The sequence below is a fragment of the Salvelinus namaycush genome, chromosome 1 (assembly GCF_016432855.1).
Source record: "Salvelinus namaycush isolate Seneca chromosome 1, SaNama_1.0, whole genome shotgun sequence".
Taxonomy (NCBI): domain Eukaryota; kingdom Metazoa; phylum Chordata; class Actinopteri; order Salmoniformes; family Salmonidae; genus Salvelinus; species Salvelinus namaycush.
The window spans coordinates 27,422,676-27,449,144 of record NC_052307.1 but is presented as its reverse complement, the minus strand read 5'-3'; the positions used below and the strand labels follow the sequence as shown (position 1 = coordinate 27,449,144).

The window sequence follows — 26,469 nt, the reverse complement described above, 5'->3', positions numbered from 1 at the left end:
TCTTGTGCTCCGACCTGAAGATCACTGACGTAGTCATGATTTGACCTTGATTTTTTCAGAGTTCCCAGTTGTCTTGAAAGCACCATAAATCCAGGCTTTGATGACAATGGCCCATGAAGGACCGCCACACCACATTCCTGTTCAAATGATCACAGCACAAGGTGAGTCCAAAAATGTATTGTATGCTGCTGCATAAATTATGTATACTGCAGCTAAGAAAGTAATAGTAAGTGTATATTGTGCAGTAAGCTGTTAGTAGCCCATGTGCCTCACCCTAATAATTTGGTCCCATTTTCCCTCATTATTTAGCCTACTGTTCTGACTTGGTGAGGCACATGTAGCCTAAAGCCTGTTTTAGAGAAATATAATCACTCATTGTCTGCTTATATGCCCCCTTTATTTATCCTACGGTTCTGAACAGGATTATAATAAATTCCTGCTTTGATGTCATACAAGCAAGCCAAACACCTGTGAGTCCAAAATGTGCATTTCACATTTCCATATCATAACTAATATATATTGTTCACTATGTTTGATGTAGCCTACAGTGGGTTGTTCTGAACAGAATGAGCCTATGCTTGTCTATTGTGAAGAGAATTTGCCACGGCACACACCCGAATGCACTCAACTCCTTTCCATGCGCACTCCTTTCCCTGAATTGCATTGTGAAAGCATTACACCGTAATATCATATTTTATCATTTAGCTAGTCATGTTGGCAACTGGCTTACAAATGAATTACATCAGTAATTGTGCGATGGCAGGGATACAGGGTTGTGTTCCAAACAAGTGTGCTTGCTCCAGTTCCACAAAGGCACAGCTAGGAGAGCTCAAAAAGCACCGTATAAACCAGGTTTCCAACCATTTCATGAGGATGAATTACCTGAGGCATGAAAAAAAAGTCACGACTGGGCTGATAAACATGCAATGTTTATCCACAAAAAGGCCCGTATGGTTGAAACATCTCTGGTGGGAAAATGCGCAAATTATTTTATGCAGGTTTTAGAATATTTGCATGAAAATCTGTCTTGGATGGAAATCTAGCTAATGTTGAAGACTCTATAAGTCATAAAACTGCATTAGGAATTAGGAACTACTTAAGACTGTGCACTTCGGAGAGGTGAATAGCCACTTGGAAACACCAGTTAGTCCACTCACTCAAACCCTTGTCATTTGTCTCATGTTGCCCTACCTCACATTAAGATATTATCATGTTACTGAATGTATCCAGAGTATTTTCCAATTTTGTTATCAACAAATGCGGCAAAGAGTACAGTACATGTAAAATGCACAAAATCAGCAGTGTAATGTTTGGATTCAGTCTTGTGTCAGGTGAACTGTTGTGGCCTCACCTTTGGTCTAATAAACATTCCTATATTCTCCAAACTGTTGCCCTTCAATTGCTACCAAATAAAAATGTTATTTGTCACATTAGCCAAACACAAAAGGTGTAGACCTTACCAGCCCTTAACCAACAATGCAGTCAAGAAAATGTAAAAAAAGTAACAGTAACGAGGCTATATACAGGGGGTACCAGTACCGAGTCAATGTGCAAGAGACAGGTTAGTGGAGGTAATATATACATGTAGCTAGGGGTAAAGTGACATACAGAAGAAATATTAAAAGTAAGAAACATTTCAAATGTATCCCTATCCACAGGTCAAGACCCACAATGGTAAAGGATCAAAATAAAAATAAACCTGCTCATGATAACTATTGTGTCCAAAATATAGAGGCACAAACATACACACTAACATTTGTTTATTTGACATGTATAAAGAGGAACCACAGTAACAGCAATCTTTACTAAAATATATTACTAGATTTTAATATATAAAATACATGTTTAATACAGAGGAAAGAGACAAGCAAGCATTTTATGCTCCCAGAAGCAAAATGGTTCAACATACTGTATATCCTGTATAGACCCCTTGTGCCGTCACCCTCTCACATTATATTCCATCCCTTTTCAGCCTGGGAAAGTAGCAAAAAAGTCCCTTTAAAAAAAGGTGAGACTTGTTCATTGTCAAGTACAGAGATTCCCTTTGTGTGCCAACATTTTTAACCAATGTCCTGTAACTACATAGCCAGTTTTACATACCCAGTGTTAGAGACATTCAGTGTCTAGGGGGCACATAAGAGATGCAAAGAATAATTTGTGATGTGCAGATTAAGTCCCTATTGAGTAAATTTCCTATTGTATATAAAAATACATAATTGTACTTATGTCCATGTGTATAGTTACTGATCGAGCGGTTCTTGGATCTGCGGGTAATTGGTCAAATCTAGAATCAAATGCAGTAACCTAAACAGCGTTGGAAGATCTCTCTAAACATCTTCACCCCCTGGTCTTACTGATCATGCATGTAGTGATATGGAAAGAGGTGAGGACGAGACTACAGTCCCAATTACATATAGGGTCAAGCTAGGGGGAATGACACCCTGGAACTTATGCAGAGACATCGAATAGGGACTGTGTAAAAATGTGCTTTTCCACATGATCTGTGCGCCAATGTCTCCCTCCTTCCCCCACACAGCAACCAACATAGAAAAATAACAAAAAAAATACAGTGACACTCCAGAAAAAGGCTCCCAAACAATGTGCACCAAGAGGCTGTCCCAGATATGGCCTAATTCAATACTCTTGTCATTTTATGATGTTAAAGTGATCCTGTCCATACTAATACAATTATATGCACAATGGTCTTTTAAAAGTAGCTATAATTAAAAAGCTCAGACACAAAATGACATTGTTCCATTACAAACGATTTGCATAATTTCATAAACATTTTCCCTTTCAGTTCTTGATACCATTATGGTCCACAAAAACAAAGAATACCGCCTCGGTGGCACATTGTGGTTTATCTATAAAAGAAGGATAGAGCGTATCTCTTTCACAGGCAGAAAGCACCGAGAGATAAAACCAGGCTGAAGAAGAGGGGAGCACAAGTTCCAGTTTGGCAAAAGAAATAGGCAGAGAGTTTGGGTTTGGGACAGAGGATTGTCCGGTTGGAGGCAGCTCAAAAGATCCCTGTGTCTCAGATCAACCCAATCATCCACTATGAAGATGTCCTCTAGCCTGTTGCTGTCTACCTGAACTGCAATGACGAGAAAACACACAAATTTGAAACAATAATTTACCATTAATGGTGCAGCATAAGAGCATTTTTCAAATGTGGCAATTTTTTCAGTACGTTCTACCCTAAACATGAATACAAACCCAGCGATTGTGTTCTCTTACCATATTTTTAGGCGGTAAGTTGGGTTTCTGAGCCAAGTCAGGTTTCCTCATGACACTAGGCTTGGAGGGTTTGGGTGAGGAGGGTGCAACAGGGGCAGGCGAGGGGTCCAGGCCGTTGCCCTCTGAGAGGTCTGCTGCTGGAACACCTGCAATATCATAGTGCTTCTTCCTGAGCTCTCCCAGGCGCAGACGCTCATTACCCAGCTGATTCTCCAGCTCCAACACCTTCACCTACTCATACAGTAGAGGGTTACAATCAAACAGAAACGCATGCATGCAGACAGACTCAAACAGACACACACAGGGACTCACCTGTGACTCGATTTCTTCCATTTTTAGCTTGATGAGAGACATTCCAGAGAAGTCCATGGTATCTGCAGAAGAAAAAGGCAAACATCAAACACAGCCATATGACTTATAAGGGCCTGAGGGGATTCACATCTTCTGTTTGGTCGGACACACACACACACACACACTAACCCTTGTCCTCCAGGTGCTCCTGGCCTGTCTTGGTGGAGGCCACCACATTGGCTGCCATCTCGTTCACATGGCGAGAAGCCTGCTGGAGAGCTGTCAGTTTCGTACTGTTGCGGTCTGCTTTTACCTAAACACAGAGGAGAGAGGGAGGGTGAGAAAGTGATAGGGGCAGAATTTGAATATATACAGTATCAGTCAAAAGTTAACACACCAACTCATTCAAGGGTTTTTATTTTTATTATTTTCTACATTGTAGAATGAACACATCAAAACTATGAAATAACACATATGGAATCATGTTGTAATCAAAAAGGTGTTAAATCAAAATATAGATTTTTTATTTAAATTCTTCAAAGTAGCCACCCTTTGGTGACACTCCGATCCCTACTCTGCCTTGACAGCTTTGCACATTCCTGGCATTCTCTCAACCAGCTTCGCATGGAATGCTTTTCCAACAGTCTTGAAGGAGTTCCCACATATGCTAAGCACTTGTTGGCTGCTTTTCCTTCACTCTGCAGTCCAAATCATCCCAAACCATCTCAATTGGGTTGAGGTCAGGTGATTGTGGAGGCCAGGTCAAATAAACCTTACACAGCCTGGAGGTGTGTTTTGGGTCATTGTCCTGTTGAAAAACAAATGATCGTCCCACTAAGCACAAACCAGATGGGCTGGCGTATCACTGCAGAATGCTGTGTAAGCCATGCTGGTTAAGTGTGCCTTGAATTCTAAATAAACCACTGAGTGTCACCAGCAAAGCACCCCACACCACCTCCTCCATGCTTCACGGTGGGAACCACACATACTCTGCGTCTCACAAAGACACGTTGGTTGGAACCAAAAATGTCACATTTAGACTCACACCAAAGGACAGATTTCCACTGGTCTAATGTCCATTACTCATGTTTCTTTGCCCAACCAAGTCTCTTCTTATTATTGGTGTCCTTTTAGTAATGGTTTCTTTGCAGCAATTTGACCATGAAGGCCCGATTCACGCAGTCTCCTCTGAACAGTAGATGTTGAGATGTGTTTGCTACTGAACTCTGAAGCATTTATTTGGGCTGCAATCTGCGGTGCAGTTAACTCTAATGAACTTATCCTCTGCAGCAGAGGTAACTATGGGTCTTCCTTTCCTGTGGTGGTCCTCATGAGCCTGTTTCATCACAGCGCTTGATGGTTTTTGCGACTGCACTTGAAGAAACAAAGTTCTTGACATTTCCAGATTGACTGACCTTCATGTCTTAAAGTAATGGACTGTTGTTTCTCTTTGCTTATTTGAGCTGTTCTTGCCATAATATGGACTTGGTCTTTTACCAAATAGGGCTATCTTCTGTATACCACCCCCACCTTGTCACAACACAGCTGATTGGCTCAAACGCATTAGAAAGGAAAGAAATTTCACAAATTCACTTTTAACAAGGCACACCTGTTAATTAAAATGCATTCCAGGTGACTCCCTCATTAAGCTGGTTGAGAGAATGCGAATAGTGTGCAAAGCAAAGGGTGGCTACTTTGAAGATACTACATTAACAGTTATTTCGTTACTACATTATTCCATGTGATATTTCAAAACAGGAAGCAAGCCTTAAACGAAAATAAAAACCCAATTTCAGTTTCAGCTTCCTCACAAGACAATGCATATGAAATTTGAAGGACAGTTTGTCGTCCAACCATAAACCTAGGTATTTGTAGGATGACACTTTTTCAATGCATGTGCCTCCAGATTTGAAAATGCTAACCCTTTTCTAGCTGAGAGCGAGATCTGGTAAAGGTCATCATTATTGTTTTTGTGCATTCAAGACCAGTTTGAGACCATATAGGTGGATCTGCAGTGACTGAAAGGCAGTCGAACTCTTCAACCTCCTGAACCAGAGAAGGATCTTTTGAATCGATGACCTAGTCATCTGCATACGGATGCAACTTGTCTGGTTGCAGCCCATTTCCCAAGTCATTAATACAAATTAACACAGAAGCTAAAAATGGAACCGAGGGAATATATGAGGGATAGAGGAAAATAAACAGAGATTGTTAAGGGGAAAGGGAGCACTGAGTTCAAACGTTTGTGTGAGTTTGTTTCTCACCTTGGAGGATGCGACCAGCTGTGCCGTGCTGGCAGCAATCTCGTGGGAGCAGACAATGAGCTCCTCATATTTGCCAGTGTGCAGCACCACCTTATCAGCAGACTCACTGTGGGAGAAACCAAACAAACAACACATCATCATCCCAATCCTCTAACATGGGACATTTCTGTATCACTCACACAATAACCACACTATGATAAGCTGAGACGACCCTCATGATAATGCACTTACACCATCTGCGTAGCTCCCCATCCCACAGCTTTGGAGGCAGAGATGAGTCCCTCAGTCCAACGGGAGTTCCTGGCGTAGAATTCCTTAATAGTGGCTGCACCCTAGAGAGAGAGAACATCAAGTCCAGCAGTGGTCAGGACGTTCATCTTTTAGCTAATGATAGGATGGATTTACATTTTCAACATTTAATTTTATATTTCAAGACTCACCCTTCCACCCTCAACAATCTCCTTCTGTAGGTCGGTGGATGTCAGGACCAACAGGTGGATGGCCTGAGTGGGATAGAGGAGAGGAGGGAATGCAAAAAATATATATAACACACTGTGGCTTGTAGGCCTCGCAAGGTCTCGCACCCACTGTGAAATTTGGTGGAGGATCGGTGATGATCTGGGGGTGCTTCAGCAAGGCTGGAATCGGGCAGATGTGTCTTTGTGAAGGACGCATGAATCAAGCCATGAACAAGGTTGTCCTGGAAGAAAACTTGCTTCCTTCTGCTCTGACAATGTTCCCCAACTCTGAGGATTGTTTTTTCCAGCAGGACAATCAAGGTGTGGATGGAGGACCACCAGCTCAAGACCCTGTCATGGCCAGCCCAATCTCCAGACCTGAACCCCATTGAAAACCTCTGTAATGTGATCAAGAAGAAGATGGATGGTCACAAGCCATCAAACAAAGCTGATCTGCTTGAATTTTTGCGCCAGGCAGGAGTGGCATAAAGTTACCCAACATCAATGTGAAAGACTGGTGGAGAGCATGCCAAGATGCATGAAAGCTGTGATTGAAAATCAGGGTTATTCCACCAAATATTGATGTCTGAACTCTTCGTAAGTTAAAACAGTATTGTGTTGTTTAAAAAATAAATATTAAAATATTTTCTTTGCATTATTCGAGGTCTGACAACACTGCATATTTTTTGTTATTTGACCAGTTGTCATTTTCTGCAAATAAATGCTCTAAATAACAATATTTTTATTCTGAATTTAGGAGAAATGCTGTCAGTAGTTTATAGAATAAAACAAAACATTAAAATTTTACCCAAACACATACCTATAAATAGTAAAACTAGAGAAACTGATCATTTTTCTTAATTTTTTCCAGAGCTGTATATATATATATTTTTTTAAATGGAGCATTATTAGGATGCCGATCAGACCTTTTGTGTAAGTCAACCGAAACAGTCATCTTACCTTCATCAGGTCTGTGCAGCTGTAGAGGATTCTATAAAACAAGGAGAAATATCATGGTGAGTGAAAGGGGATGAATGCATAAACAGTGCAAGTAACACATAGTACTGACCTCTCATTGACCTCGAGTTTGACCCCTGAGGTGTCCATTCGGGCCTGGTTCATCATTTCCTTTAGATACAGAAAGACTGCAAATGAGAGATGTCTAGATATAGAATGACTTACCCACGTTGTAAAACATAGGGTTGAGCTTTATATGGCATTCCTCGCTACAGTACGGTGCTCTAGATTCTATATGGTTGTGATCCTCACATCGATTCTGCGCACTGCCTTCTCAATTGCGGCTGATGTGGCTGCCATCTCCTTGTCCACCAGATCTCCCAGCTCATCCTGTCGCACATCCATGCCTTTAGGTCGCAGCTCCTAAACATTGGAAGAGGAGATGAGATTAAGAAGTAGGAAAAGAAGAGCGGGAGAAATGGAGAAGACTGCCCAGTAGCCTCTCACCTCCCCCAGCCTCAGGATCTTTTCAACCACTATGCGAATGGAGGCCGGGTCTGCCCTCTGAAGGGAGGCCTTGGACTTGAGATCCTTCAGGAACTGCAGACTCTGAGTGGCACAGCCCCTGCAATTCTCTGTCAGACCTGTAGAGTGCAAAAGTGCAAGATACACTCTGTGACACTATAATCACACACCAAATGGATTCAATATGTCATCCAGTAAGATACAACAAGATGCCTGTTTCAAACAATAATTCATTCTATTTGAAGAGAAGAATGTTCTTACGGTCGGAGTGGTCAGTGGGAGCCAAGTGTGCTGTTGCACTGCCGTTGATGATGGTGTCAGCAGCCAGGTGGGAGAAGTTGGTCAGGGCCCTCAGTAGCCCACCAGCATCTAGAGAACAGAAACACGACCAGAGAGAGAAGGTATCACTGCCAATTCTAACACAGCCCAGCTCTGTCACTTATGACTATCACTGTGGTTGCTCAAAGACTACTAATTACAGTATATCAAAAACACGAAGTACCAAGTAATGAGCAACTCACCTCCCATGTTCGTCAGGTAGTCGGAGTGACCTTTTTTCACTTTGTCAATGGAGCCCAAAGTGGCCTCTGCCCGACTGACCAGGTAATCTGTGGTGATGGAGAGACAAAGGAAACGTTTGAAATGCAATATTGTTCTAGATCCAAAAATAATGAATGGAATGATGAGTAGATATACCGGATGAATAGATAAACGAATGGATCTCTCACTTTCTATTCTAAGTGACATGAACACCACTACTAGCTAAGGATCCCTAAGCACCCTCTCTGTGAGCATGTTCACTTATTTTAACCTGGGGAGCTGGTGCAGCGGATATGCAGGGGGTCGTCCAGCTTGGCCACAGCATCCTGAATGATGCACTCAGCCTCAGAGACCGTTCCCTGCAGCAGGGAGAACTGCTCCTCCAGCAGCTTCTGCTGCAACTGCACCTCACGTCTTGACTGCAAAGATGCAACAACAGTCAAACCCACAGTCACAGGGAAAAATAGATGGCACATACATACTAATGGGTTATCTTATATTGTGCACAGACAGCCAAATAGTTAATTGATTCAAGAAAATCTTTCACTTTGCACTGCACAGTGAGTAATGTGGGACTTGACCAGCGGTGTAGCTTTTACATGTCTATTTTCTCTTCTGCTATCAGCAAATTATATAGACAAGACAAAGCAGCGGACTGAGCTAGTCACTGCTCTGTGTGGTGTTGTCCTGACTCACCTTCTCCTGCAGCTTGCCCTGCAGCTCTCCCAGCTCCCTGGTGCTCCGCTCTCTCTCCTGCTGTAGAGAAGACTGCTGCAGCTGTGCAGCCTGGCTCAGGGACGACAGCTCGGCCTCCTTTTCACTCGCAGAGCGCATCAGGCGCTCTTTCTCCGCCTGCAGCGCCAACATAGAGCTGGTCAGCTGTTCCCCCACCTGGGAGAGAGGGAGTGATGGAAGGAGGAGAGAGAGGAGTGGGGAGAGAAGAGACAGAAAGAGGGAGATTGCATAACAATAGGTGCATTAACTGTTGTGAAGACAAGCATTTTCTGATGTTTGTGAGACTCATATGTTATCACAGAGTGCAGCTTCCTATGGGCTTTTCAGCCAATTATGGTTTTCATGACAGGAAAGTGCAACAATTCTTTTGCATGAGGGTGAATCAGATGAGCCATTACATAAGCGAGGGAATCCACTTTCTTTATTCAATATTTACTGCATCATCAGCACACACACACCTTCTCAGTGCGCTGCAGAGTGCCTTTGACATGTTCCACCTCAGCCCGCTTTTCATCAAAATCCCTTTTAAGCTTCTTCATCTCAAACTTCTGCTCCTCAAGCTGCAACAAGAAGAATATTCAGTAATTTTATTAAATGGCTAATACAGTACTGAAATATAACATTAACGGTACTAGATCACTATTGTCAATACTCAGAATAAAGTAACCTTCATGTCAGCGTCCAGTTTGATGCGATCCACCTCGAAAGCCAGCTGCTGCTTGGTCCTCTCCACCTCCTCCTGGGTCTGCTGTGTTGCTGACAGAATCTTCACAGTGTCTGCACTCTGCCAGCACAATGTCACATGCACACTTTGTTAAACATTCTATTAACATTAAACAGAAAAATAATTCTCAGGTGAGTGTACAAGTAGTCACTTTTGCTCCCAATGAACCAAACAGAAAACCACAGAATGACAACAGAAGTGAGGTTCTGTACCTTCCTGAGCAGTTCAGCATGGCTGGACACCAGCTCAGTGTGCTTCTCCTTTAGCTTGGTGTAGCGCTGCTCTGTGGCCTGGGCTCTCGCTGGACAGTACAGAAGGGGTCAGAGATGAGAGAGATGTCAGAATGCGTTTTAAATAAAGTGTGACTGAACACGTATGCCAGACTTAGTGAGTGGCCTCTTACTCTCCGCCTCTCCGAAGGTGGCCTGCACGATCTCGTGTTCAGCGTTGCGGCGCCGCGTGGCCTCCAGCTCCATGCGCAGCTGTTCATTCTCCACCAGGGCACGCTGTTTCTGCACCCGCTGCTCTTCCAGCTCTGTCTCAAGGCTGTTAATCTGGGACTTGAGCTGTGTGATGTAGCGCTGGGCCTGCAGGAGGGAGGAGGCAGGCAGGCAGACAGACAGTCAGTCACCATAGTAAACCTCCTTTGGATAGATTATCAAGTACCACCATGGCATGGCACTAGTGGATGAGAGCCTCACAGGAGAAACATGTGTTGAGTGGAACAAAATAATTCTGAAATGTATCAATGTTGGGTTAGGGTGGATTGATTGATTCAATAGTGATAGCTATGATGCTAACTACTAACATAAAAACATACAAATTCTGCGTAGTTTAACAGGCCACATAAGGAGCCAGCCATTTGCAGAAACCAGGGTAAACAGTACATCTCTCCCCAAGGCACTGGTCTTCTCTGAACACAGACATCATTTTCCATTCTGAGACTAGTTGCCACATTCCACATGTCAAGATCAGTCTTTGCATCCACCCAACACATTACCTAAATTCATTTCCCATTTACACAAACAAATGTCCACCAGTCACAACTTTGTTATACATAATTAACATTTAAATATACTGAAGAAAAATATCAAATGCAAAAATTTACAGTTCATCAGTCAATTTCAATTAATTAATTAGGCCCTAATCTATGAATTTCAAATAACTGGGAATACAGATATGCATCTGTTGGTCAAAGATACCTTAAAAAAAAAAAAGTAGGGGCATGGATCAGAAAACCAGTCAGTATCCGGTGTGACCACCATCTGCCTCAAGCAGCACGACATCTCCTTCGCATAGAGTTGACTAGGCTGTCGATTGTGGCCCGTGGAATGTTGTCCCACTCCTCTTAAAATGTCTGTGCGAATTTGCTGGATATTGGCTAGAACACGCTGTTGTTCACATTGATCCAGAGCATCCCAAACATGCTCAATGGGTGACATGTCTGGTGAGTATGCAGGCCACGGAAGAACGGACATTTCAGCTTCCAGGAATTGTGTACAGATCCTTGCGACATGGGGCCGTGCATTATCATGCTGAAACATGAGTTGATGGCGGCGGATGAATGGCATGAGAATAGGCCTCAAGATCTCACCACAGTATCTGTGTATTCAAATTGCCATCTAAAAAACGCTAATTGTGTTTGTTGTCCGTAGCTTATGCCTGCCCATACCATAGGGCACTGTGGTGGTGGGGTATTGTTAACAACTTTGACATCAGTAAACGACAGGCACACACACTACCCCATACGCGCTGCGCTGTCTGCCATCTGCCCAGTACAGTTGAAATTTGGATTAATCCGCGAAGAGCACATATTCGGTTGTGCAAACCCACAGTGTAATCAGCTGCCTGGTCTCAGACGATCCCGCAGGTGAAGAAGCCAGATGTGGAGGACCTGAGATGACATGGTTACACGTGGTCTGCGGTTGTGAGGCCGGTTGGACGAACTGCCAAATTCTCTAAAACAACGTTGGACGCGGCATATGGTATCGAAATTAACATTAAATTATCTGGCAACAGCCCTAGTGGATATTCCTGCAGTCAACATGCCAAATTGCACACTCCCTCAAAACTTGAGACATCTGTGGTATTGTGTTGCGTGTCAAAACTGCACATTTTAGAGTGGCCTTTTATTGTCCCCAGCACAAGGTGCACCTATGTAACGATCATGCTGTTTAATCAGTTTCTTGATATCCCACACCTGTCAGGTAGATGGATTATATTGGCAAAGGAGAAATACTCACTAACAGGGACGTAAACAAATTTGTGCACAACATTTGATAGTATTAAGCTTTTGGTGCATATGGAACATTTCTGGGATATTTTATTTCAGCTCAAGAAACATGGGACCAACACTTTATATATGTTGCGTTTATATTTTTGTTCAATGTAGTATTATTACAAAGAGGAACAATAGATATTTGTTAACACGCACATCCTTAAAAATGCATAGGTGCTGAGCTAAAGACTGAATATGCTGCCAATTAACCACCTTTATTGACAATGTTTCAATCAAACATGGCTCTTCATCAGGTATAAAGAGCAACAAGTCATTTATTATTGCAACAAGCATTTAAATCAACAAATGTGTACAACTGTAAAAATCTGTTTAAAGGAGTTAAAACACATGTCTACTTACCTCTCCTTTGACCCTTTCTAGATCTGCCCTCAATAGCACCAAATCCTGCTGGAGGTTCTCAATCTGGATATCCCTGGAGACCAGAAGACATTCACTAACCATTAGCATACATAAGCACTGGCACAACAAGAAAATATCCAAACATACAGTACCAGTCAAAAGTTGACACCTACTTATTCAAGTGTTTTTATTTTTACTATTTTCTACATTGTAGAATAATAGTGAAGACATCAAAACTATGAAATAATACATATGAAATCATGTAGTAACCAAAGAAGTGTTCATCAAAATATATTTGAGATTCTTCAAAGTAGCCACCCTTTGCCTTGACAGCTTTGCACACTCCTGGAATTCTCAACCAGCTTAATCTGGAATGCTTTTCCAACAGTCTTGAAGGAGTTCCCACATATGCTGAGCACTTGTTGGCTGCTTTTCCTTCACTCTGTGGTCCGATTCATCACAATTTAGTTGGGTTTGGGTGATTGTGGAAGCCAGGTCATCTGATGCAGCACTCCATCACTCTCCTTCTTAGTCAAATAGCCCTTACACAGCCTGGAGGTGTGTTGGGTCATTGTCTTTTTGAAAACACAAATGATAGTCCCACTAAGCCCAAACCAGATGGGATGGCGTATCGCTGCAGAATGCTGTGGTAGCCATTCTGGTTAAGTATACCTTGAATTCTAAATAAATCAGACCGTGTCACCAGCAAAAATATTTAAAAAAAAAATAATAATAATTTAATCACACCTCCTCCTGCATGCTTCACAGTAGGAACCACGCGAGGAGATCATCCCTTCATCTTCATCTGCGGTTGTAACCAAAAATTCTCAAATTTGGACTCATCAGACCAAACGACAGATTTCCACTGGTCTAATGTCCATTGCTCGTGTTTCTTGGCCCAAGCAAGTCTCTTCTTATTGATGTCCTTTAGTAGTGGTTTCTTTGCAGCAATTCGACCATGAAGGCCTGACTCACGCAGTCTCCTCTGAACAGTGATGTTGAGATGTGTCTCTTATTGAACTCTGAAGCATTTATTTCGGCTGCAATCTGAGGTGCAGTTAACTCTAATGAACTTATCCTCTGCAGCAGAGGTAACTATGGGTCTTCCTTTCCTGTGGCGGTCCTCATGAGCCTGTTTCATCACAGCGCTTGATGGTTTTTGCAACTGCACTTGAAGAAACAAAGTTCTTGACATTTCCAGATTGACTGACCTTCATGTCTTAAAGTAATTATGGACTGTCGTTTCTCTTTACTTATTTGAGCCGTTCTTACCAAATAGGGCTATCTTCTGTAACCACCACTATCTTGTCACAACACAACAGATTGGCTCAAACGCATTAACTTTTAAGGCACACATGCTCATTGAAATGCATTCCAGGTGACTACCTCATGAAGCTAGTTGAGAGAATGCCAAGAGTGTGCAAAGCTGTCATCCAGGCAAATGGTGGCTACTTTGAAGAACCTCAAATATATTTTGATTTGTTAAACACTTTTTTATTTACTACATGATTCCATATATGTTATTTAATAGTTTTGATGTCTTCACTATTATTCTACAATGGTGTCCAAACCTTTGACTGGTACTGTATGTCAGTTAAAAAATAAATCAAATCACCAGGTGAGTTCAACACGGGTTCTGTTTGCAGCAAACATGTTACTTAGTAACAATTTCAGTTATACAATTTGAATGAACTTCCCATAATGTTACCGTGAAACATCAAACAGCTACTATTTGTAAGGACTACCATAGATTTTTAGAGCAATAATAAAATTGCAAATTACTTTGCTATTCCTACTACATGTAATGGAAATTCTACATGTCCACATTATTATTTGTAGCGGCAGTTAAGACCCGAAACAGACACTTACGTTGGCCACACACTACCTTCTCAGACTTTAGCTAACGTTAGCAAACGGTCGCAGCTAACACAAAACAAATTAAATATGTTAGCTAACTATTTCACTTGTTGAACGCACCCCAGTTTACATATCCTTTATTTTCAAGCACACCAATGGTAAAAGATGACAATGACTAACCTGTCATTGGCAGGTCCGAAAGTCTGATCAAATTTGTCGAACTGCTAAAAGAAAAAGTCAGATGACACATTAATGTTTACACAATCTATAGCCAAAATTAGTGATACCTTTATTAATAAGACATGAATATCCAAGGGGCCAGACCTGTAATCTCAGAGATCATGACCGTGACCTATGAGTCATACCTGTGGCACCATCATGCTGGGCATGGTGACGTCGCTGACATTGATAAGCGGTTCTGGGTCATCATCGTCATCATCCTCCTGCTGCTCGGGCTCATCCTCACTTGCGATGACCACCACTGGCCTCGCATGCTTGGCCAGGGAGGCCGCATGCAGGAAGTTAGGAGGAGACTGAGGATGAAGACACATAAATAAGACAGAGGACTGTAAACACAGATGGATACATTATCTAGGAAGTGTGGTTGAGTCCCAATACAGTGTCTTTCCCCTACTATGTCTGTTTATGCTCTCACTTCTGGCAGCTTGGGGATCTGGATGAGTCTCTTGAAGTACAGCATGTCTCTGGCTTTGTTGAAGAAGGTCTTGAGGCTGTAAGGCAAGGCAAAATATTCCAACCACTGATTCAAATGATGCTTCCAAAATAGGAATATAACATTTTCGAAACTGTGTTGTTTCATATACAGTATGTGTATAGGACAGAATGCAATAGAATACACTTCAGGTGGTAGCGGCAGGTGGCCTATTGGTTAGAGCATTGGACTAGTAACCGAAAGGTTGCAAGATCGAATCCCCGAGCTGACAAGGTAAAAATCTGTCTTTCTGCCCCTGAACAAGGCAGTTAACTCACTATTCCTAGGCATCATTGAAAATAAGAATTTGTTCTTAACTGACTTTCCTAGTTAAATAAAAGGTAAAATAAAAATAAATAAATTGATCTGAAGAGAAATTAGTTGGTTATCTTAGGTACAAGGTACCCACTATCCAGAGGCACTAATACATCAAGCTTCCTCTCTGCCATCTTTCTGGGCTGATCATTGTGCAGGTCGATAACATTAACATGTCACCTGGTACACTGCTCAGATTCAACCTCTTTTCACTTTCAGAGGTGTGCATAGGATACCGATGTCATGATGACACATTGAAATGGGTGGAAGTTGGGTGGTAGGGATGAGTATATTTGCATCGACTCAGGGTAACACAGGCCAGGGAGAGGCAAGATTGTGTTTTGCAGCCTCCCCTATTGTACTTAGGCTCCCTCCCTCTCTTCCCTAACGCCCTCATTTAATAACAGCCTGAGGCCCTGGGTGACTTACCTGTGGAACTGGTCATGAAAACGATCACGGTGTCCTTGCAAGGTGTCTGCTGGGAGACCTGAAATCCAGGACATGCAAGAGACAGTCACTAAAAAGACTGAAACAAGTTTTGTTATCAAGTCACCAAAGTATAGTTTTAAGCAAGTAGAAATACTAAACTACTATTAAAACATCAAGCATACAGATTTCTGATCTCCAGTTATGTAACTCATTGATGTTACAGTACATGTTGAAAAATAGAATCAAGCAGTTAAGTTAGTGGAACTGACAGCGTTTGAACTACTTTGCCGATATGAAACACAGTCAATCATAATGTCAGTAAAAAATATCAAATTCCCAGTTTAACGACTTATCCACAGTTAGCATATCGCTTAGTTGTCAAGCAAATGTACTTTGCATCGATCAAATTGGCTGGCAGGCAAATTCCAATTCAGTTGTCAAAACGTGGGTTGGGACCAGGGGTGAAATAGGCAGTACAGTAGGGTATGGCGTGCCAGCAAAATAAATAGTGGTGGTACGCCGTACCGGTAAAACGTGAGCCTATCACAATTAATAGGCTACAACATGCCAAACAAACTATAGGCTATTAAACATTACTGCATGTCAGACGTATAAAAAAAAAATAGGGAATGGACTTTAAACCAGGTAGTATACGCTCCAAATTGCGTTGTGGTTTGAGGATTACACTTACATTTTGTCAAGGCGGAGATGAGTGTCAGAGACGCTCGCGGATAAAGCGGAGATGAGTGGCGGAGACAGATGCGCGCGTGGACAACTGGATACACCAATTCAGGCTACAAGTGTAGGCCTAATGACAATCGCAGAATGTCATTACAATACATGTAGGTGTTTTGTAACAGATCTCTTTCCATTCACCAAATTGCCGGTGCACAGGGCACTGTTGGGGTTTGTATGCTGAAATAATTTTGTGAGTGGGCGAATGTGCGCAGGTAGCCTACAGGAGCGCTTTTGTTAAGTGATTGTTTGACAATCAGATGAAAACATCATGACTGGTTGTGTTTATGCCACAACAACAAAAAAAGGTATAAACGGCGCGTATCCATAAGGCTAGGGGAATCTAAGCTTTCCCTAAAGTAAATTTAATTGGCAAAATTATATAGCTTAATTAGCTTACTCCTGTCTATACATAAATAAAATCATTCAAAATAGGCTACTACACCAGAACGCACGATAAGGCCACAGAGGATCATTAAAGATGAATTTAAAAAAAACTGTGGATAGCCTACAGTCGGAAGTGCCCGCAATTTGGCAGCACGCGCTGTAAATACCAAACAGATTATTGTTGAGTTGCGACAGTCAGTGTAAAGCAGAGACCCAGCCAGGCATATCGCAATATTTAAAAATACAAATCGCGGAAAAACTGTTTGGAAAGCAAATGACTGTTGATGTAAAGATATGACTCAAGTCTGTCTTTTAGTTATCAACATTCTTAACTTAATTGAGCTAACAGTAGCCTTTCTTATTGGCACCAGCTGAGAACATCGGCCATCTCCCCGGTGAGGGCTACCCTGTCATTTTTGTAGTATAAAAAACAATGTGTGCGCAGACTTGGGTGTCCCGTACCATTAAGCAATTACAATGTACTTTCACTTACGGTTGGGACACGCATGCTATGGCGGGCAAGCTGCAGAAGGAGGAGCAGGCTACTATTCCCCGTCGTTTATCAGTGCAATTTTGACAGCTAAATAACTGAAATGTTGACAGTTCATCTATATGGTTGTTTCATCGATAGGATTGCGTTCCCAAATGTAAGAGGACTCCCATTTGCAGAAATTGGCAAATGCTTTCTAATGATCTAAAGTCGCACTGTTGCTACTGCCTGTAAACACATAGTCCACTTCAAAGTGAATGATGGCAGGCTTGTGTGGCAAATGGCTTATTTGCATATAGGTCTACTGTTGCTCCAATTTGCTATGGCCATCGGTCTCTGGACAGGACAGATGTTTTTATTTCCTGCAGTGTCTATTAATTGTCCAAATGCACAGCCACTTTCCCACTCTATATTGCTATAGAAATTTCAAAAATGCTTTACTATAGCACATTCCCAAACATTTTATACATAAAAAAAAATTACCATATGTAAAAAAAAAAATATATTAAAAAGGTGTCTATTCTTCCTGGGGGTGTAAATTAATAGATTTTAATAAGATTTCATGTTGCTAAAATGCTGTCAGTTCCACTTTAAAAGATACATAAGTGGTCAAACGTACAGGCATGCAGTTTGAAAAGCAGCTTGACGGTGAAGTGGTAGAGGTGACTGCAGTCCTGGATGACCTGGACGAGGGGGGACAGGCGACACTGGCCTGACGTCGTCGTAGAGATAGCAATGGACGTGTTGAGCTGCCGGATCACTGCAGATCACAGAAACACACCAATGTAGGAAAAACATAAACACATCCTCACAAACACACGGCCTCAATTGGCAGGATTTGGAATTGATGGCTTGCCTTGCCTTCTCTGTCACTGGTTCAGAAATACAACACTGAGACAATAGCTCACATATTCATGAATCACCCACTGAGTGGGTGGAAAATAGTTCTCAGCAGATCTAGGGTGGGTAGAAGGAAGAATGCAGTTAGGAACTCCCATGTTTCCTAAGTACCAGATGTCCAAGTTAGTAAGTCAGGCAGGGTTGTTTACAATTGCAGAGTTTGTTTATGGTTGTTCAGGATGACAGGCTGTGACAACATCCTGCAGGGCATGATGTCATTACAGCCAATCAGAAGAAACATAATTAATGTCCTCTAATTGCAAACATTTAGAACTTATTAATATGGTTTTGGTGAAATTACATCGGAGGGCCCTAATCATATTAAACAAGTGGTTTAGAAATGTGTTTAATTTACACAAGGTAAACATCCCTTGATAAAGTATAGTCATTTTGGGCGATTAAGTCACTCCCTCGACAGCAGCACAAGTGTGCTCACAAGTTTTATTTAGCTGGCTGCTATCCTGTCCCTATTCCATTTCCGAAACAAACAGTTGATGGAAACAGGCCACTGCCCTGTAGCTCTGGTTACCCATCCTTTGACAGGTGGAGGTAGGTAAATAGGGGAGAAGCGGGAGATTCTCACCTGTCTCGGCTAGCCTCAACTCTGCATCCAGGTAATCAAACACTTTCACAGTGAGCTGGAACCTACAGGAGGGAAGTCAATACCACCCTTAGTAACACAAGGCTAATAACTTCCTTAAGGAAAGACCAGCAGGCTCGCTCCCCAGTCTCCACAGTACTCCAACTAAATGGTATGATAGTTTCCTTTGAATCAGAGAGCATGACATTTGTATCTTATATCAATAATTGACTTCCCCTGAGTTATGCCAATCAAATGTATACGGATTTCTATGACATATCAGAATATCATACAGAGAACTCAATAACAGGAGAGGGAGTGCACAGCCAAGAGTGCCAGGGATGTGTGGAGAGGGAGGAGTAGAGAACACTCACACATTATTGACGTCTGTTCCTGCAACACGCTCTAGAACCTCATCTGTCACCTCTAGGTTGGATCGGATTTCAGAATGCTGCATGGAAGACAAAAGGATGGCAAAAGTGATCCAACATTAAAACGATCTAAATCACATTAATTCAAATTACATACATTGTTTGTTCAACTAGGTGGCATTTTGTGAAAGCACTTGTGGCAAAGCAATGCATACAATGGTAAGATTAGCCAATGTCCCATGGTAAAACATGCCGTCCCCCAAAACTGTAGAGGGTGCTCTTACCTTCATGTGAAACTCCATCTTTGTGCAAAGGAGCTTACAGTACAGAGCCACCAGCTGTCCATATCTGTCATGAAGGTTGCCCTGGAAACAATAGGAGCAAGCAACAAGCATTACGCTTTGCTGCAACAAATATTTAGCTTTGCTTTATTTGAAGATGGAAAGAAGAAGCCTTTCCTCTCGACACACTCCTCTCTTCAAGACATGCTCCAGTACTTTGGCGACTAGTAAGTATGTTTTAAACCTCCCACTTTGGGCTGGATGTGTCAATGTGTAGTTCATACATGCATAATCTATGAACAGAATTACTGTCTTAATTACTGCCTCAAATAGCCATGAAATCCCTAGTTTGAAAGCAACTTTTCTGGAAGCTGTGCTACGCCATTTTCCCTACATTTCCCCCCACATGGGCCAGCCCCTCACCATTTGAGTGACAGCTAGCAAGAATCACACACAGCCGCGCAAGAGAGAGAGCAATGACGTAGTACGCAATTTTCGGGGACCACTTTTGGCTCGTGAGCGCTACTTTCAGAACTACTGGCTAAAAAGTATACAAAAGTACCAGATAATCTAACTGCAGCCAACAGAGATCAACTCTGGCTGCACAAGAAGCACAATTACTGTATGAGGGGAAAAAGAAGATGATTGAAAAGAGGTTTTCAAAAACTTCTGCATTTTTACCTAAATTAAAAAATTCAAGCAAGGGATGTTTCCCCATTTTAAGTAATTTGACATTGAATTTCTTCACCCAAAATCTCAACCTATTCAAGCACCCCTTGACAAAAACACAGCACAATCCCCACTCACCCATAGTTGCCCCATCTCAACTATGTTACCGTGATGTCTCATGCAGTCCTGAAGGCTCTGGAGGGCAAAAGGGGGAGTGATAATGTCAATTCAATAATAGTACTGTAACTTAATTTTCAATTTAGCAATTATACAATTTCAGCATTAAGCCAATATTACTGGACTAATTAAGGCCATGGAGGTCAGCATAAAAAAAAACCAATGCTTAATTAATACACCGTCTATGAGTTTGAGAGCTCTGCTCAAAGCAATACGGCATTGTTGTTGTTTTTTTTTTAATGTAGGCTACCAATTAGGCAGGACTTTTAGGCAGGAATTTTTCCACCGGCACATGTAGGTTCCTTTTCTCTACATGTTTTTATATGCATTTGATTATGTGGAAATAAAAACCCTAATACAGAGTAGTGTATAGAGCAGAGAACAGGTTTTTACATTATGGTGGCCATCCCGCAGCACTTTGTGAAGCACGTGACAGAACTTCCAGCTGAGGATGGAGTTGCTGGACAAGGGGATGCCCAAGACATAGGACCAGAAGGTAAAGGCCCCCTTCTCCCTGTAGGTCCCCAGAATTATCCCTGTAGGGGCCATCAAGGAAGAGCCAAACAGCAAAATACAAAGCCAAAATAATACCTTCACTTGGTCCCTCACATATAAATTTTACTTTCTCTCCCTCTCACATGCGATGGAGACAGTAATAAAATCACACCATTTCAGCCCCTCTATTTTACTACATTACATATAACAAAACACAGTTTAATAATGTATACTGAACACTAAATCACCCCAGGAGCATAAAATACATTGTAAATTGAGGAGAGTTAGCAAGTCATTATTCCACTGTACCGTGTGCACGTGACCAATAAACTTTGATTTCATTTGATAATAAGCATTGTTGCCATAGAATACATTTAGCAGTAAAATATCCTGGGTGAATGCTAGGTTGAAGATAACTTATACCATGGCATTGATGAATACTCGTTTCGGATTGGCTTGAAGGGCATTCTAGAGCGTGCATTACTTCCCTATAACGCATGGTATATCAGCACGGTAGAATTCAATGGCTATATACTCGGGACTCCATGCGTTCTCTGGAAAACAATTCAACTCCGTGGGAGGTTAGTTCCACTCCACTAGCGCGCCGTGGAACACACCTTCAACATTGTTTATTATTTTCCATAGAACGCATAGCCCCTCAATTATTCCTTACATAATAATTCCATGCAGAAAATAAACAAATTCACTGAACCAGCGCCAGAGCGAAAATGACAGAACGGTAGCAGTACAGAAAGTTTGCAATTGTAGTGAATTTCAGATAACTACTCAACAAACACATGGCATAACTGTTTGTCATTCTATTCATTTAAACTTTTTTCAAATGATCTACAGCCACTTTATTACTTGATTTTTCCGGCCGCTGGTTACATTTTCAATGCTAATCCTGCAGAATCAGCAACAGCACTGGTCCAATGAATGTGTTAATTTTCAAACGCTCTGCATGGAATTATTTTGGTCTTAACCTTCATTATTTTTATCATTGGAGTGATGTATAGCCTACATGATGGCAAAAGTCAGCTCTAAAAACCAATTACCTTTACAGAACACATGATTACATTGTACAGTATATCAAACAGGGTTGGGGTTCAACAGTGTAACTCCCCAGTGGTTAAAAACAGCCCAGTTATTCGGCACAGTGGGTTATCAGGCATACAAAGTTTGGAGCACATAATAGCAAAAAAGGTTTACTGTTCCCAGTTTGGTGTTATATTGAAGGATACGGCGTGCATGTTTCTCTTTCACAGGCGCCTCGTTGGAGTTGATGGCTTTGCTGATGCTGCTGAGCTGAAAGAGAGAGGAGAGAAAGGACAGGTTGAGGCCATCAGTTACTATGGCTACTGAACTACCACTCAGTGACAAAGCATATTTTAAAGGGATACTTCAGGATTTTGGCAATGAGGCCATTTATCTACTTCCCCAGAGTCAGCTGAACTCGTGGATACCATTTATATGCTTCTGTGTCCAGTATGAAGGAAGGAAGTTAGCATTGGACTCGTGAAACTATTTCTAACTAGCTTTAGCACAATGACTGGAAGTTTATAGCTATCTGCTAGCATGCTAGTAGATACCCATAGACTTCCAGTCATTGCACTAATGCTTATTACAGAGGATTTTGTAATAAAAGTTAATAATCTCTCAATCATCTGGTTGTTTTAGGCTACCGTAAGTAATGGGGACTGAAAAAGCCACTAGTATATCTGTTCTATATACTTGGGTGTGTCCCCCCAAAAAATGTTGTGACCAACTTTTTATTTCGTTTTGTAATTTTATTTTCCGTCCTGGCTTCTCAGGCATCTTGGCCAACAGGTAGAACTAGTCTGAGTGAATGGAGAGAGGAAGTGAGAGAAGCAGATAGTCAGAGCTAGGTCTCAACACTTTCCTCAAAGCGTATGAGTTTCAGTGGCGATCGGTGACGTTTAAGCTGAGGGAGGAGTTTTTTAATTAATGAGCATGGCTTTATTTCTATTACAGCATATTGGATGACTGTCATTCAAATTCCATTCACCCAGTTTAATATCAATAGGTTTAGGCTACTACATGACTCAAATTTTCCATATACAGTGACACATTCAATACCACCTTGCACACTCTTGCCTGCATCTAGCTGACCTAGGGTGTACTCATTAGTCCAACAGTTGCAAACAGTTTTTATTGGAAAATTCAGGTATTTATCCCAGTTTCCTTCTGTTTAAGAAATGTTTTTCAACAGAATCGGCAGAATGAATACACCCCTGATCACACGCAAACAGTTCACTTTCATAGCCACATACAAAACACCTTGTTTTCCTTCTCGCATCTACGTGCTCTTTTCCTATCTCCCTTTTCACGAGCAGGCCCAGTGACAAATTAGTAAAACCAAAAGAAAAAAAGTTTACCTTGACTTGGAAGAGTTCCAGTGTTGGATAGTCATACCCAGCTAGCTAACATAGCATCCTCTGTTCGAGTAGGCGAAAGGAGCTAGCTAAGTAAGTGAACCAAACGTTTTTTTTTTTAGAAATCTCTCTGCCCCTGTCTCAAACTGTTGTCTTTCTCTTTGAGTCATCTACTCAGCACATGTTATGCACTGCAGTGCTAGCTAGCTGTAGCGCATGCTTTCAGTACTAGATTAATTCTCTGATCCTTTGATTGGGTGGACAACATGTCAGTTCATGCTGCATGAGCTCTGATAGGTTGGAGGATGTCCTCCAGAAGTTGTCATAATTACTGTGTAAGTCTATGGAAGGAAGGGGGTGAGAACCATGAGCCTCCTAGGTTTTGTAATGAAGTCAAGCTAGCTGTCCTCGGGCTCCACCATGGCATTACCCTACAGAGTACTGTTGAGGCTACTGTAGACCTTCATTGCAAAAAACTGTTTTAATCAATTATTTGGCGACGAATATATTTTGTCTAGTTATCTAGAAAGGACAACTTCTTAATTTTTATTAAATTCACAGGAGGATGGTCCTCCCCTTCCTCTGAGGAGGAGCCTCCACTGGTGTTTGTACAGTACATGGGGTTGCCCAGTCATTGATAAAGGCTTAGTTAGTAACACCAGAAGATAAGGGGAATACTCTGAATCCCAAACATGACAAGCATATTGTGACATCTGATACAAATACCAGTGTCTTTTCAGCCAGTCACCCTTAGTCTAGCTTGTCCCAACATAAGATCTGTAATGCATCTTCAACAGTTATGAACATGCAGAGAACAAGCTATTTTCTGACTGACCCATATGGACCCACTGAAGACAAGCTCTACCGATTTCAATTAATAAATGAGGGAAATATGGGTAACACATAATTCTGTAGCACATGTCCAAATTCTGACTCCAGACTTGAGTGAAGGGAGGAGCAACAGCACTGAACAATGGACTAACAAAGCATTCCTCACACAAAAACACAGAAGCATTGGCCAATAGAAACTCATTCTGAGGTCACCACCCACTCTCCCTGCGGCCCTGAATGAATACACATCAAGTGAAAAGGACAAGACGTTCAGAGCTCTGGATCCCCTGTTCACTCACAGCCTGCTGTTCTATTTAATTTAAATTCATTACATAACCAACTGACTAATCCAGCTTGGAGTGACATGCATGAGCTGTTATGGTTCATTTATGCGGATTCTCTGGTACCGTCATGGCCTTCAATAACCCACAAGTCCCAAACCACCACCCCGACAGAAGAGACAATGGTATGTTACACCGAGCAGCGGAAAATGTAAGTCTGTACTCACACACGCATACATTCTGCCCCACTGAGTCACTCAATTGCAAAATAATCCCACAAACAGGCTCACACAGACTAACACATTTCCTTTACCAACTTGCTGTATACACAGTCACACAGTTAATTCCCTCACTCTAGAATGCACACATCTTATCATACACATAGGGGAGGAGGAACACAATCTCCGCAATGTCACAAACCAACAAAAGACCTACCCCATCCCCCACTCATTCATACAAAGAAACAAACAGCATTAAAACATTCAACAGCAATGCCATAAGGTCAGAAAAGTTTACATTAATCTGGTTGGAAACAGGAGAAGCTGGTCAACTGTGATCTATGTAGGCCAGAGACAGTCTGACACCATAACATTGAACCTGGTCCCAAACATGTCTAAAATCCCCCAATAGAGGGAGAAGTAGTGAGAGGGAATGAGGGAGAGATGATCCCAGCCTAATCCCTGAGGCCAGTCGGAAGTTTCATCACCAGAAACTCGCCACACACACACTCCACTTCACCCCTCCCATCCCATCCCCGATCACTCCCTTCTTACCTTTTCATCTTCTCCCTTCTTGCCTTTAAGCAGCAGTGTGTCTATGTGCTTAGACATCCCTGACAGAAGGACTATAGCTAGTGGAGACAGCAGCAACACCTCTAGTCTACTCCACACTGGGCAGTCAGGTGCCCTGCATTGACTCTAGGTATTGCATTTCTTATCAGCTTAATTCAACAGACTGCTGCTGCGGCTCTGGCTGTCAAGGTCAGACACAGATCCAAGCACTGCACGGCTGCCACTATTAATGCTGTTAATAAACTAGTGTAAACACACTGCTAATGAGGCTGAACAGACTGTCTGGTTATGTGAGCATTAACCAGTCTAGCACTAATTCACTGGGAGTGTTGAGAAGAGTGGAGCAGCAGTCTAATGCACTGCATCTGTGCTAGAGGCGTCACTACAGACACCCTGGTTCGAATCCAGGCTGTATCACAACCGGCCGTGATTTGGATTCCCATAGGGTGGTGCACAATTGGCCCAGCGTCACTGTAAATAAGAATTTGTTCTTAACTGACTTGCCTAATTAAATAAAAGGTTAAATAAACTAAAAAACATTTAATTTCAACAAGTCAGTTTCAATTATCATTATCCCAACATCAAATACTAGCTGTTTTCATAAAACAGCCTTTCATGGCCATTATGTAAATTTCCCTGTTGTGTTACATTTTTCCTTGACTCCTGCTTTCTTCTATTTTGTCTCCCAGACAGCACAACAATTGCTGGCTCAGTCTCTTACAGCGATGATACAGACAGAAATCTGAGCCCCAACTAGACTGGCCTTTGATGAAACTATTCTGTCCTCACCCCTGCTGCTTCTTCTCCTAAGCGAGACATCCTACACAGATATACAGTGCATTCAGAAAGTATTCAGACCCCTTGACTTTTTCCAAATTGTATTATGTTAGCCTTTTTTTTTTTTTTTTTTTTTTTTTTTTTTATATTAAATTGTTTCCCCCCATTATCTACACACAATACCCCAGAATGACAAAGCAAAAACAAGTTTTTGGAAATGTCTGCAAATGTATTAAAGATAAAAAGCTGAAATAATCACATTTACATAAGTATTCAAACCCTTTACTCAGTACTTTGTTGAAGCACCTTTGGCAGCGTTTACAGCCTCAAGTCTTCTTAGGTATGACACTACAAGCTTGGCACACCTGTATTTGGGAGTTTCTCCCATTCTCTCTGCAGATCCTCTCAAGCTCTGTCAGGTTGGATGGGGAGATTTTCTGCACAACTATTTTCAGGTCTCGCCAGAGATGTTCGATCTGGGCCACTCAAGGACATTCAGATACTTGTCCCGAAGCCACTCCTGCGTTGTCTTGGCTGTGAGCTTAGTGTTGTTGTCTTGTTGGAAGGTGTACGTTCTCCCCACTGAGGTCCTGAGCAGGTTTTCATCAAGGTTCTCTGTACTTTCT

At 41.9% G+C, this 26,469-nt stretch overlaps 1 protein-coding gene across 3 annotated transcripts in view; it reads right to left on the bottom strand.

Moving 5' to 3' along the window:
* Positions 1 to 1,743: 1,743 nt before the first annotated feature.
* Positions 1,744 to 26,469, bottom strand: part of LOC120022958 (huntingtin-interacting protein 1-related protein-like) — a 32,716-nt gene continuing 7,990 nt past the window's right edge. The window contains exons 1-32 of one of the 3 annotated variants that reach the window (XM_038967093.1): positions 25,049 to 25,153; positions 22,012 to 22,075; positions 20,669 to 20,811; positions 20,237 to 20,293; positions 19,433 to 19,513; positions 19,152 to 19,228; positions 18,781 to 18,842; positions 17,917 to 18,057; positions 15,686 to 15,743; positions 14,885 to 14,960; positions 14,595 to 14,762; positions 14,410 to 14,453; positions 12,373 to 12,445; positions 10,138 to 10,321; positions 9,947 to 10,035; positions 9,678 to 9,794; positions 9,469 to 9,570; positions 8,972 to 9,166; positions 8,547 to 8,694; positions 8,257 to 8,343; positions 7,997 to 8,104; positions 7,718 to 7,854; positions 7,523 to 7,633; positions 7,323 to 7,381; positions 7,214 to 7,244; positions 6,236 to 6,298; positions 6,027 to 6,127; positions 5,796 to 5,901; positions 3,721 to 3,844; positions 3,553 to 3,614; positions 3,241 to 3,471; positions 1,744 to 3,097 (exon numbers count right to left, since the gene is read on the bottom strand). In XM_038967093.1, the coding sequence (XP_038823021.1) occupies positions 3,089 to 3,097; positions 3,241 to 3,471; positions 3,553 to 3,614; positions 3,721 to 3,844; positions 5,796 to 5,901; positions 6,027 to 6,127; positions 6,236 to 6,298; positions 7,214 to 7,244; positions 7,323 to 7,381; positions 7,523 to 7,633; positions 7,718 to 7,854; positions 7,997 to 8,104; positions 8,257 to 8,343; positions 8,547 to 8,694; positions 8,972 to 9,166; positions 9,469 to 9,570; positions 9,678 to 9,794; positions 9,947 to 10,035; positions 10,138 to 10,321; positions 12,373 to 12,445; positions 14,410 to 14,453; positions 14,595 to 14,762; positions 14,885 to 14,960; positions 15,686 to 15,743; positions 17,917 to 18,057; positions 18,781 to 18,842; positions 19,152 to 19,228; positions 19,433 to 19,513; positions 20,237 to 20,293; positions 20,669 to 20,811; positions 22,012 to 22,075; positions 25,049 to 25,105 (3,165 nt within the window). In that variant the 5' untranslated portion in view covers positions 25,106 to 25,153 and the 3' untranslated portion in view covers positions 1,744 to 3,088. Of the gene's footprint in view, positions 3,098 to 3,240; positions 3,472 to 3,552; positions 3,615 to 3,720; positions 3,845 to 5,795; positions 5,902 to 6,026; positions 6,128 to 6,235; positions 6,299 to 7,213; positions 7,245 to 7,322; positions 7,382 to 7,522; positions 7,634 to 7,717; positions 7,855 to 7,996; positions 8,105 to 8,256; positions 8,344 to 8,546; positions 8,695 to 8,971; positions 9,167 to 9,468; positions 9,571 to 9,677; positions 9,795 to 9,946; positions 10,036 to 10,137; positions 10,322 to 12,372; positions 12,446 to 14,409; positions 14,454 to 14,594; positions 14,763 to 14,884; positions 14,961 to 15,685; positions 15,744 to 17,916; positions 18,058 to 18,780; positions 18,843 to 19,151; positions 19,229 to 19,432; positions 19,514 to 20,236; positions 20,294 to 20,668; positions 20,812 to 22,011; positions 22,076 to 25,048; positions 25,154 to 26,469 lie in introns of those variants that run through there. The other 2 variants (XM_038967017.1, XM_038966946.1) reach the window with 2 other exon arrangements.